Raw genomic sequence first — 12606 nt, 5'->3', positions numbered from 1 at the left:
GAATATGCCGTGAAATTCATTTGACAGGGTTTCTCGAAGACTTGCTATGAACAAGGATGAAGTAAAATTTTAAAGGTGAGACAAACAAAAAAGTTCTACTCCTTGAATATGTTCAGAGTTAGAAATCCACCGGCAACAGGTCTACTTAAAGGGCATTTGGCTGAAAGGTGAAGTATGTGGGAAGTTGCCAGAAGTCTCCTTGGCTAAATTTCTCAGGGTATGATTGATCTAAAGGTAACAGATGTCAAGGAGCACCTTGAGAATATGCAGGAGATAAACACAGAAGAGGACCATTTAAAACTCAGTAAAGTGGTAACGGGGCGCCTGGGTGGCTCAGTCAGTTAAGCGACTGACTTTGGCTCAGGTCATGATCTTGCGGTTTGTGGGTTCGAGCCCCGCTTGGGGCTTTGTGGTGACAGTGGGGAGCCTGCTTGGCATTCTCTCTCCCTCTGTCTCTGCTCCACCCTCGTGCACTCTCTCTCTCTCAAAATAAATACACTTAAAAAACATTTCAAAAATTATAAAATTTAGTAACGTGATAACAAAGAATTTCAGAGGTGGCCAATGCAAGTCCTCTGCAGGTGCAGGTAGGAGCCACGAGGTACGGATGAGTAAGTTCCGGAACTCCTTGGACTAGGTATTGCACCAAGTGGAAAGCACCACTTCACCGAGATGTTTTTATTAAAAAAAAAAAAAAAAAATTACAGAAAGAACAAAGAATTAAAAGAATTTTAATAAAATCAACAAGTTTACATTTGTACATCTTGTGTATTTGGGACCCGACCAGGGGTGAAGGATAAAGTTGCAAGGACAAAAGTTTCCGTAGGAGAGCAAGCGAAAAGCAAGGGCTACCCTCGTTGTGTGACTGGCATGGGTTTGATGGTACGGCCTCCTGAGCTGCTCTGCACTCACCAAGGTCATGGGCAGGAGGCATCCTGCTCTGAGCTCAGGCCCAATGCTCCACACCCTACAGGACACGCCCATATGAACACCTGCGGGGCAACAGCAGAGAAACAGTTCATAAAATCTAACAGTAGTGCCCCTCGAATATTAATGCCAACTGGGTTCGGCTCATGCTGTTTTAACTAGAATGGTTACACAGAACCTAATGAGGGGAGAAAAGGGCTGAGCAATGTTCTAATTGTTCCACTCAATGGCACAGTCACAAAATAGCAGGCCTTTAGAGAGAACTATGTATTTTAAAAATCTGATTTGCAAAAAAGGGCCTGTGGACGTCAGAGAAAGAGGAGAACGAGGTACGGTTCTGAACACAGGAGGCCACTCAGCTTTAATCCCCATCATTCTAAAGGATGAGAAACGTTTCAAAAAAAACCGACCAGTGTTCGGAGAGAGCGGAGACTAGTGTCCCCAAGTTAGGAATGAGCAATCACAAGGTGCTCTCAAGATTTTACCCACGTCGTGTCCAGCGAAACAGCGCTTTCGGAAGCGTGACACGGTACGTGCTAGGGGCTTGTTCTTGGAGGAATAAACACGAGCTCGTGAGTTGTAACCATAACATGCACAGTAATATGACCATCCCGGAACAGTCATCCACAGGGTCAAGGTGTCAAACTCATGACCGGACTTGGGCTTCATCCCCACGTACGCAGTGTGTGGCTGAGTTGCAAGAGTTTCTTCATTTATTCTTTAGACGGAGACACAGGGAAGAACGCGGAGGCGCCTTTGCTTTCTTGGGCCACTCGGAATCACAGAAGGACGAAGAATACTGACCATCATGAGTACAGGAGAGCACTGTTCAGACAACGGACAAGGAGCGCTTCACCCCTGCTCTGTAAGGCCCGGGCCGACGGCGAGAGGCTCTGTTCTAGGGTCCTCTCCTGTGACACACGAGCTAATGCTTGTTTCCCTAATGCTACAGCGGGGGTACAAGTGTCTAGTGTTAGTTCTTAACAGAATCATTAATCCCAACGATGAAATTCAAAACAGGGCAGCGAAGGAGGGACGGCTTCGGCTCCTCCACGACGTTAGGCGGAGACACAAAATGACTCAGTCTGTGGTGAACAAGAGGGACTCCTCCTGTGAGTTCAGGAAACCTCAGAGCAGGCGTGTAAAGTGCTGGGAGGTAAGGCAGCCTGACTGGACTTCCTCATCGGGGTGTGCAGAAGCACCCGGCAGGAAAGATGACAGACACCTCAGTCACGGGCGAAGGCAGCTGTCACCGCTGCCCGTCCTGCTGAGGGTGTGAGGTTAAAACCGGCCTCTCCTGAAATTCTGCTCGGCTTGTGCTCGTAACGCTTCCCTTTTAATTTCCCGAGTGTTCAGTAGGAGGTACATTGTAACAAGGAAAAAAAAAAAAAATGTCCCTAACGGATATGACGGATGAATTTCTAAACAAGAGAAAAACTGCAGAGATGACAGAACTTCAAATAAAACTTTTTAGTCAAACATGTCAATTGCGGAGTTTCAAATTGGCAGGTGTTGTGACAGTACAGGGACCAAAACCTGGGCCCTCACCTGCCACGGGTCTCCCGTCCACTGTCCTCTTACAGATGGGGCGAGCGGCTTCTCTCTTGGGGCTACACCGTTTTCCGACAGGTCCTCACTGGCGAGGCAGCCAGAAGCGTACAAATTCCCCCGAAAGGGGGTGCTCGGGTAAACAAGGCAGAATCCTTTAGGGGTTGAGAGTCACACGGGAAGTAGAAAGAACAAAAAGATTTCCCCAAGGTCAGCTAAGGGCAAAGGCGGAGCCCACGAGGTAATCCTGGGAACAGACAGCCCCCCTCCCCCCGAACCCCTGCTCGCAACCGTGCGGCTCCCCACCCTGCCGAGCGAGCTTTTCATCCCTGTGCCACCCTGGAGCACGTTCCCAGTGCAAATGCACATCTGGAGACTAGGGTACCGGAGTGGGGGAATCCAGGATGTCCACACTGCAGAGAGAAGGCTCATTTTTCTCTCAAAGTAGGCATTCGTTTTGGATTACAAAGTACCGGGACGGGCGAACCCTAACATGTCTCTATTTGTGGGATTTTCCATTTACATTCAATGTAGAGTGGTCAGCAGTGAAGAGCCCCTGTTTCACGTTGACCGACGTCTCCCCAGCACCCAGATGTCACCCCTTCGTCCTGGCTGGCACAAGTGCAGCGGCTTCTGCTCTCTGCACCCAGCAGGCTTGGTAAAGAGCTCAGGGTCCTTCTCACGCCCTCGGGTGGGCCTCCTCAAGTCCGTGCGCCAGGGCCGGGGGGGCTGGGGTTCGTGTGTCTGCCGGCAGCACAGTGGGTGTGGACGAGACCACCATTTGGATACCTAACAAACACGGGCTCACGAAAGGGATTTTGGCACATCTGGCAGAGCTTTTTGTCCGAAAGCCGAACTGAGCTTCCTTTCAACTTCATCTGCAAAAAAAAGACCGAGGACACTGTCAGCTAGAGTTATACCAGTTTTTCAGAGTGGACATGCGTTACCCCGTGGATGATTACTACTCATGAGGACTGCTTTAACGTCCATTTCTTTGAACAGAATATTAGAGGAGGGGCACCTGGGTGGCTCAGTCGGTTAAGCATCTAACTTCGGCTCGGATCACGATCTCACAGTTTGCGAGTTTGAGCCCCATATCGGGCTCGGTGCTGGCAGTGCTAAGCCCGCTTTAGATCCTCTGCCACCCGCCTCAAAAATCATAAACATTAAAAACAAAAAAACAAAAAAACCCACCAGAACATTAGAGGTGAAAATAAACAAAAACGTCCCTAGGAACCAGAGAGATAAAAAAATGCTACAAAACTGCTTTCTTATTTTATAAAAGTAACTGCTGCTCGCCAGCCACGGGCATTTCTAAACAGGCCCTCTCTCAAACGTTCTCTGAGCTCTGTGTTTGAGCCAACTCCTGTTGGAAAGTCATGTCATGTTACAGCTGAATAAAGCTGTGTAAATCATCCAATTCCTTGGCCCTCTCATTTGCAAACAGGGAATGTAAGGCACAAATAAGGGACTCCATCAAAGCCATATGGTTCATTCATGGCACATTCCTGCCTGGTCCTAGAAAACATAATTTCATTTGTTTAAAGGCAGCGAACAAAACCGGGCTGTAACCCCCTCAGTTCTGCGAGGTAAAAAGCCTTTTTGCACCGTTCACTGGTGTCAACCCAGGCAACTCTGCCTACCGGCAGGACCAATTACCAATTCAGTGAATTCACCCTGTACTCATGAGTTTCATCAGTCACTCAACAAACACTTATTAAACACTTTTGAGATGCCAGGCTTGGCTCTAGGGATACTGACATACACAGATGAAGTTCTGTGCCCTCAAAGAACCCAGAGTCTAATGGTGAAGGGAGACAATTATGAATGCATGCCGAACATGCGGTGGGCGAAGGAGGGGAGTTATCTGCTTGAAGGGATATGAAGGTTTCACAAAGGAAAAAATACCGAGGCTGGGTTTTGAGTAGGTGTTCACCAGGCATAAAAGGAAAGGTTAGGACCATCTCAGGGGGCACCACAGGTACGAAGCCTGTATGTGTGAAGCAACCTATCACATCTAGGAGATTCCACACGTCCTGGGAAGCAGCAATAGACGGAAAGGGCCAGACCAAAGGAGAGGAGATGGAACCCTCCAGGCCTCAACTCCTCTACTGGGGACTCACGAAGGCTTCCACGGGGGAGGAACACATCGGGTTCCTGCTCTGGAAAGATCCCTCTGCCGGCTGCATAGAGTGTGGGGTGTCACAAGAGAGAAGTCTCCAGAAAGGGATATACACTGGGGACTGTCGGGGACAGAACGTTTGTATCCCCCTCTCCCAGGCCCTTCCTATGCAGAAGTTCTAATTTTCAATGTGATGTACTGGGGGCCTTTGGGAGGTGACAGAGGTTGGGTGAGGTCATGAGGGTGGGGCTCCCAGGACGGGACTCGGGCCGTGACAGGAAGATGTGTCCTGCTGGTGGGAATGCAAACTCTTGCAGCCTCTCTGGAAAACGGTATGGAGCTTCCTCAAGAGTGCAAAAACAATTCCCACACGGTCAGCTATTCCACTTGTGGGCGTTTCTCTGAAGCCCAGCTCTCACCTTGTCGTACTTGTAGATCAGGTTTTCGGACTTGGCCAGGCCGAGGGCCACCTGAGTGGTCCTCCGGGTGTGCACGCTGTCCCTGACGGCCCCGGTCAGGAACGGGCGCAGGAGCTGCACCGACCAGGTGCCCGGCAGCAGCTGCAGGACGCGGGCGGCGTCGAACTCGGCCGCGTGGTGGTTCAGGAGGTCCGTGGCGGCCACGGCCAGCTCGGGCACGGAGGGGCCGGGCTGGAGGTACATGGCCAGCAGCGTGTGGAAGAGCCGCTGCCGGTACAGCGGGTCTCTGCCCTCGGAGCGCCACAGGCAGTAGTCCTCAGCCGCCGAGAAGTCCCGCAGCTCGTGTACCAGGATGCGCAGGGCCTCCTCGTGCTCCTCCAGCTTGCCGTGCAGGATGGCGCTCTCCATGGGGAGGCCGGCGCCCCGGACTCTATCTGTGCGGCAGCAGCCAGCGGTTAGAGCCAGCCCCGGCTTGCCCCTAACCCCCGGGTGCTCTCAGCCTAAGAAGGGGTAAAGCGGAGCCGGCCACCTAGACGATTCACACGAGGCCTGCCTTTACCTCCGTGCTGCAGATCTGGCGTCCCCAAAGGGGAGGCCGGACCCTACTTATAGGCAGAGCCTAACGGCAGAATACGTTATTTTTCATAATGCTTAGCGGCTGAAGGAAACAAATGACCTGTCATCTCAGCGGGCCCTGGTCAAACGGGAGTATCACGGCTTCAGGCTTCTAATTAATCCAGCACTGTTCCCATTTTCCCAGTACGGGATCTTCGACCACAGTGGAAAGGCACTACGCTGACTTACGTACCGACAAGAACCCTGCCCTGCCAAAAACGTGTGGCGAGCCCCTTTCTTCCAACTGAAAATACAGTTCACAGAAAGGAGTATGGGTCCCTCTTGTTAACCATCCATATCGACATTACTCTAAAGCTGTTGTGTCTCCTGCAATTTAAGGTGCCAGGCTATGAGCAACACGACACCACCACAGAAAGTTCTGACCGAGGCCCTGCCCGCAGCGGGCTGTGTCTCACTGGTAGAGGCCCCTTGTTTTCCGCTCCCTCGGCAACCGAGGAAGGTAACATCAGATCGCCTCCTGCTGCAGAAGGATGTTTGAGGGACAGCTCCTATTTCAGAGGCCAACATTAATACTGGAATTCTGGGCATTCGGACTTAGGAGCGTGGCCACACTCCGGCCTGAGGTACACGGCAGACACTTGCAGCAAACGGCTGGTTCCACAACATGTGTCACCTACAGCACTAAACACAGAAGCTGCAACGCACATCCTTGTCATCCTCACAAGGAAAGGTCACCAAATAATTGCTGAGTGGCAACCACATGTAGGGCATGGGAGAGGCGCAGATTGGTTGAGAAAAGCCCATGGCAGTGACTGCACTTTCCACGTCTATCATCCCGTTTGTATTTGGTTCTCGGCCACCCCGGGCGGGCAGGCTGCACAAGAAATGCTACTACAACGTGCCCAGGCTGATGCCGCCAAAGTCACCCAACGAGGGCAAAGAGTGAGTCTCTCAGCTTCCAGTGTTCTTCCACAGTGCCCTGGAGGACACCCCCTTTCCTGCAAGCTCCCCAGTCTTATCTGCAAGCCCTGGCTTATCTCTGTGACTGCTCAAACAGCGCCTTCTCCGTGCTCCCTCCCCTCCACCCCACGCAGAGCTGCTATCGGCCGCTATGGGCATGCTCATTAAACTGAAGGCCAGAACCGAGTAACATCCACCTTTATATCCTCGGTGCAGCGTCTGATACTTTACACACGCTCACAAACGTTAGCTGACCGAGAACCTGATCAACAAACCCATGACTAGTGTGAGATTTGCACGAAGAGACTTGTAAAGCATGAAGCATGACGGAAGTCAGGGGTGACAGTAAAACTGTTTAACAACCATACAGCGTGGGCCCCACCCAAAAAGCACGGACAGCGGCCGTGAGGGACCAGGGTGGCTGGCGAGCATCACGGCTGAAGGTCCTCTCCATGGTGTGTGCAGTGCCACGATTTTTGCGTTTTTGTGCTTTTTGCTGGTAATTTTGCCATTTAGAATGGGCCCCAAGCACAGTGCCGAAGTGGGGCCTACCGTTTCCAAGCACAGGAAGGCTGTGACGTGCCTTCCAGAGAAAATGTGTGTATTCAATGAGCTTCGTTCAAGCCTGAGCTAGAGTTCTGTTGGCCTTGAGTTCAATGTTAATGAATCAACAATACCTATTAAATGAGGTGTCTTTAAACAGAAGCACTCATAAAACAAGGTTATGTACTGATCAGTTGACAAAAATGTGAGCAGAGGTTTGCAGGAAGCTGACCCTGTATTTCTTGGATAGCACTGTTCAGGATTCAGTAATTTAATGTCTGTGGAGACTTTATAGAACATAACTACAGCGAATAATGAGAACCAACTGTAGTTATGGTCAAAAAACACTGCACATTTAAGGAGAAATACATTACTAATGCCAGTAAGGACCAATCTGAAAACTCTACTATGTCAAGTACATCAAGAATCCAGTTCATTCTACCAGGTGCAAGCACTATGCTGCTTTGTGGCACTTTACGCAACACAAAAACCGTGGGCTCTGCACCCCAAGGAAATGAAAACCAGGCTCCCATCCAAGACACCTGTGGCTCAGAGCTCACAGTTTGGAGCCTCGAGAAATCTGAGTGGGCTGCTGGGGGCGGTGCTAGCTGGCACAGCCTCGCCCAAACGCTGGTGCCATCAGAAGGAACTGAGAATCAAGCGGGCCGAAGAGGAATAAGGCAGTCTAGCGAAGGTAGGCTCGACAGATAAGCGGCCTTCCAACCCCCGCCCCTCCCCGCCACCTGCAGCTTTGTGTCCCTGGCTAAAGGGCCAACGTCCCTTTCTAGAAGGTGGAGGCCTGAGAGGCTTCGCCCCACCCTCCAAGACGGCTGACTTTGTGCCAGAAGAGGCCCAAGGAATCGCCCCATCAAAACGAGGAGCTATGGCAGAGCCTTCATCCGCGCCTGCCAAGGTGAGCAGGTCAAGGAGAGGCTGGCGGGATGTTGCTCACCTATCAGGAAGTGGACTCGGTACAAGTCAGACTTCTGGAGCAGGTGTCGCAGCTTCGCCTGAGTCTCCGTCGCTTCCGCACCCTTGCTGTTGGCGCCGGGCCTCTGCTGCAGCACCTCGTCCAGGTAGAGGAGCGCCAGGTGTGTGTGGTACTCTTCCTTCTGCAGGAGATGACGGCGTTGGCAGGCGGGAAGCCGGAGCGCTCCCAGCCAGCGGGCGCTCCCGACACCAGGCCTGTGCCCAGGCGAGCCGGGGCAGGGGCTCGAGGGCACTGAACGGGACATATTTGTTGGATCGGAAACATCTCAGAAACCGCCAATACGGGGAAGGCAGACTTAAGCTCTGAGAGCAAAATATAAAAGGGTCACTTCTCATCTGAGAAGGGCCACGGGATTTAGGCATTTCCCAAAAAGGTACGGCTCCTCTCATTTCCCTTGAGGATAGAAACAAGGAAGGAAAGGAGACAAAAAATAGGAGCTGGATGGATATAAGATGGAGGGCAAAGAAAAGGCGACATGCCTCTCCTTCATTAGCCTCCGGGCCTCTAGACCATCCACGAGCACGGACTGAGCATCCGGGGAGCAGGGCATTTAAACTATTACGCTAGAACACCGAAAACATCCACATTTAAGATATTACATTAGAACCATCTGCCAACATGCTTTCCAGTCAAATTCTCTCTCTTACGTTACTACTAGGACATGGCAGCCCTGCTCGTGGTAGTCCAAGTTCAAAGGCACTCACCTGCAGTCTCCTGTCTATGACCAGATGTTCCAGATACTTAACAAGGGCTTTAGGGTATTTCTTAAGGCAAGTGATAATGCTGTCGGGATTAAAACTGTTCTGCTGTTCATCCAAAGGTCTCCTGGTGAAAACTTGAACTCCAACCTGAAAGGAGAATAGTAATTTAGCTATTTCCTTCTCCGGATGCCATCTTATGTTTATTCTAATCGATGGACATTTATGTCTGGGGAAAATTGTTGTCAAAAACACGGAGATACAGCAAAACAGTATGGGGTGGGGCACTGGCAAAGACCAAAGAGCACGGCACAAAGACAGGAAACCTCATACACCTCATCGGAATTTCTCCTAAAAGGGTCAGAAATTAGGGGCGCCTGGGTGGCTCCATCGGTTGAACGTCCGACTTCAGCTCAGGTCATGATCTCACAGTTCGTGAGTTTGAGCCCCGCATTGGGCTCTGTGCTGACAGCTCGGAGCCTTGGAGCCGCTTCAGATCCTGTGTCTCCCTCTCTCTGCCCTACCTTACTTGCACTCTGTCTCCCTCTCTCAAAAAAATAGATAAACATAAAAAAAAAATTTAAAGGTGAGAAATTAAAGAATGAAACATTAATTAACCGGAGAGGCACCAACTCTGTAATATTAAGGCGATCTGCAGACAAGGATGGTCACTTGCTGGCCAGTAAGTGAAAGAACAAATACAGTACTGAACGTTCAGTAAACTCAGTTCTCTGCACACAGGGATCCACTATGTGGATCATCTATGTAGATCCAAGGCCCGTCCCTGAGCAAGTTTCCAGACGGCCTTCCTGTGCCTGCTGAATGGAGCTCCCTGTGGCAATTCCATCTTCAACAGAAATGCTAATGGGTCAGGTAGGCAAGTAAAGGCATGCTGTACTTCCCCTGGGCATTCTATCACACACATGTGCGCGCACACACATGAGAAATACAGCACCGCTCTTCTGAGTGTGAAGTCTGAGTTCTATAAGCCTGGATTTGTGTCTGTGCTGTACCAACTATTCAACCTTGGGAAGTTTCTTTTTTTTTTTTTAATTTTTTTTAACGTTTATTTATTTTTTTGAGACAGAGAGAGATAGAGCATAAACAGGGAAGGAGCAGAGAGAGAGGGAGACACAGAATCCGAAACAGGCTCCAGGCTCTGAGCTGTCAGCACAGAGCCCGACGCGGGGCTCGAACTCACAGACCGTGAGATCATGACCTGAGCCGAAGTCGGACGCTCAACCGACCAAACCACCCAGGCGCCCCTACCTTGGGAAGTTTCTAGAGCTGAGCTTTGCTCTCCTCGTAATTCCCCCTTGTGGCGTTGTTGAAAGAAATGATACAGGTCGAGTGGCTGGCTCATCACCAGGCACACAGAATCCTGGGAATGACATGCTGATACCATCTATTAGCACTGGGAGGAGCCCAAAGCTTTCAACCGTTTTGGATCCATGTTGCAGGTGTGCCTGAGTGTGTCAGGGTATGTTGTAGGTGTGTGTGCACAGAGGCCAAGTAAAGAGGGAGTTAAAAGCACATGAAGCCCATGGGCTCAGACCTCCCAGTTCAGAGAGTACCATGGAGAACATACCCCAGCTCGGATTTTTCAAAGGCAGATGTGACATGCAGAAAACTCTACGTTTAAGACGAAGGTCCCGAGTCAGGAAGCTACGTTTCTCTCCTCCAAGGGGAACCAAGGAAATGTGTGTTTTTAACGGTGACGGCTGAGATACTATCTCTTTTCCAGTCCTCCAGTGGCTTCACAGAGGAGTCCTGAGCTTACACGCTACTCCCCCCACACCCTGCAGCCAGCAGGAGTTTCCTCGGGTGCTTCCTCACTGCTGCCCTTCCTCAGCCTCCAAGATGGCAAGTCCTGCGCAGGGCTCCCTCCTACCTCCAGAACCACGACTGCCACGCCAGGGGGTGCGGCACAGAGACAGGACAAGGGTCTGCCCGGTGTGGCCCAGGTGGGGTACCACGCCCTGCAAGGCGACCATCTGATCCTGCGCCAGCCCACAGATATCAGAAGGGTCACACTCGGTCAGGCATGGGGGTTCACACACACGTTTTTCAGAAGATGCAAAGGAACCCCGGCCACGCTTTCTGCTTTTCTACAGAAGGGGCCTGCCCCACACTGATGTGCGGAACAGTGTATCTCAGAAGTGCTGAAATGCAGAACTTCCTAAGACTGGGCATTCCAAAGGCTCAAGATGAGCCATTAGAAGGGGAGGAACAACATGGACGGTTGTTGTTAAAATCAATCATTTAAAATCACTCCCCCCACCCCCACCCCCCCCAATGCATTTATGAAGCACAAACCTCCTCACTTTTCTGCAGGACCCAATCAGCGTACTTCCACACGAGTTCCTGGTCTAAGCTATAGGTAAGGAAATCAACGACATATTCGTATAGGTCTGAGCGAGTGGAGTCGTGAATGTCCCCGTTCACAATGTTCACCCATAACTGGAAAGGAGTAAAGAACAAAAAGAAACGGAAGGTTACATACCTTTCAGAATTACCTACGGAAGGGCACACGTTTACTTATTTGGCCTTTTGATCCTTTAAAGTAGTAGGACAAATTTTAAACTTTGAAGGCCTAAACGAATTTTAAGCTTTTCAGAGGAATAAAGCAATATAGAAGACGGGGTCCAGGACATCAAGAAAATAAAGCACCAAATTCTTTTTCTTTCCTTTTTAATGAGATCATAGTAATACGAATAGTAAACACAATAGGTGGAAAGACGTAGATGTATTAAAAATGTTTCCTCATGAGATAAAACGATCACTGACAGCATCTTGATGCAGACAAAACCTACCTGCCTCCATCGGCGGGGCTGTTTCCACCTTCCCCACCACAGGGATCCTGGACTTTGACGTCCTTTGTGGACCAGGAGGGTCAGACACTGTGCTTTCAAAAATACTGGTGATTCTGTCCCCTAGTGCTCTGTCTTGTGCACAGGGGCTCATGACAGCTGCTAATAATAAAAGTCCCTTGCTATTTCATCCAGAAACTTCCCCGCTGTGTAAACCAAAGCTTACTTTCGGAAACCGGGGATGAGGCTGCATCACAAGGGAGTGGAAGAGATGACGGAGGCCCCTCAGCCTGTACCGCATCGCCTGTACCTCACCCACCTGCCCAGTGCGCCATACTTCAGGACCACACCACCCGCAAGAGGCCCAAGAAGCAGGGCTGCTGGTGTAGACTGTACTTCTGATATTAGCATATGAACCTTTCTTATGGTCCCAGTTTCTTCCACACTGTATTCCTCAAACCAAATAACCTAATCACACATACACGGAAACATGTCATTTTCTTCACAGTAGAGTTCTGCCATATATAAAGATTTATTTCGTATCACTTGGATTTTGCAAACCCCACTCTATAGCCCCGCTGTTATTATTAGACTGCCATCAAGCTATAATTCTTATAGCCATGTGTTTTACAATATAAAAATGTTATTCTTGACGCCCAAATCTACTCTTGGCCATTGGGTGTGTTGATAGAAACCTTTTTTTTTTTTTTTTTTTTTAACCTCATCTGCCATCAGGTTAATGACAGTGATTGCATGTATAGCTTTGCCAAAGTCATAGGGCTGACGTTAGCCTGGGGACTACTGCCAATGTTCTCGGCCACTCTCAAAACAACAGAAAAAGAACGATACCAGTGCATACCAAGTGACAGAAGGGGAGAAGGTCTCCTGACAGTGTGAGATGACGTCTGTCACAAGGCGTGAGAGGCGAGACGAGACAGAGGAGACTAGGGATTGATGCCTTTTTATCTCAGGTGCAGTATCCCTGCCAGGGCCACCTGGAATCGTGGTTCAA

General features: G+C 50.2%; 1 protein-coding gene across 9 annotated transcripts in view; it reads right to left on the bottom strand.

The window, feature by feature from the left end:
• Nucleotides 1–711: 711 nt before the first annotated feature.
• The window catches only part of TGFBRAP1 (transforming growth factor beta receptor associated protein 1), a 69036-nt gene continuing 57141 nt past the window's right edge, over nucleotides 712–12606 (bottom strand). For all 9 annotated transcript variants that reach the window (XM_042981070.1, XM_042981072.1, XM_042981071.1 and 6 more), the window contains 5 exons: nucleotides 11101–11244; nucleotides 8791–8934; nucleotides 8048–8207; nucleotides 5017–5450; nucleotides 712–3353 (listed from right to left, as the gene is read on the bottom strand). In XM_042981070.1, the coding sequence (XP_042837004.1) occupies nucleotides 3177–3353; nucleotides 5017–5450; nucleotides 8048–8207; nucleotides 8791–8934; nucleotides 11101–11244 (1059 nt within the window). In that variant the 3' untranslated portion in view covers nucleotides 712–3176. The remainder of the gene's footprint in view (nucleotides 3354–5016; nucleotides 5451–8047; nucleotides 8208–8790; nucleotides 8935–11100; nucleotides 11245–12606) is intronic.

This window comes from Panthera tigris, chromosome A3, assembly GCF_018350195.1.
Source record: "Panthera tigris isolate Pti1 chromosome A3, P.tigris_Pti1_mat1.1, whole genome shotgun sequence".
Classification (NCBI taxonomy): Eukaryota; Metazoa; Chordata; class Mammalia; order Carnivora; family Felidae; genus Panthera; species Panthera tigris.
Note: the sequence above shows the minus strand (reverse complement) of the source record. Positions and strands in the feature narration are given on the sequence as shown.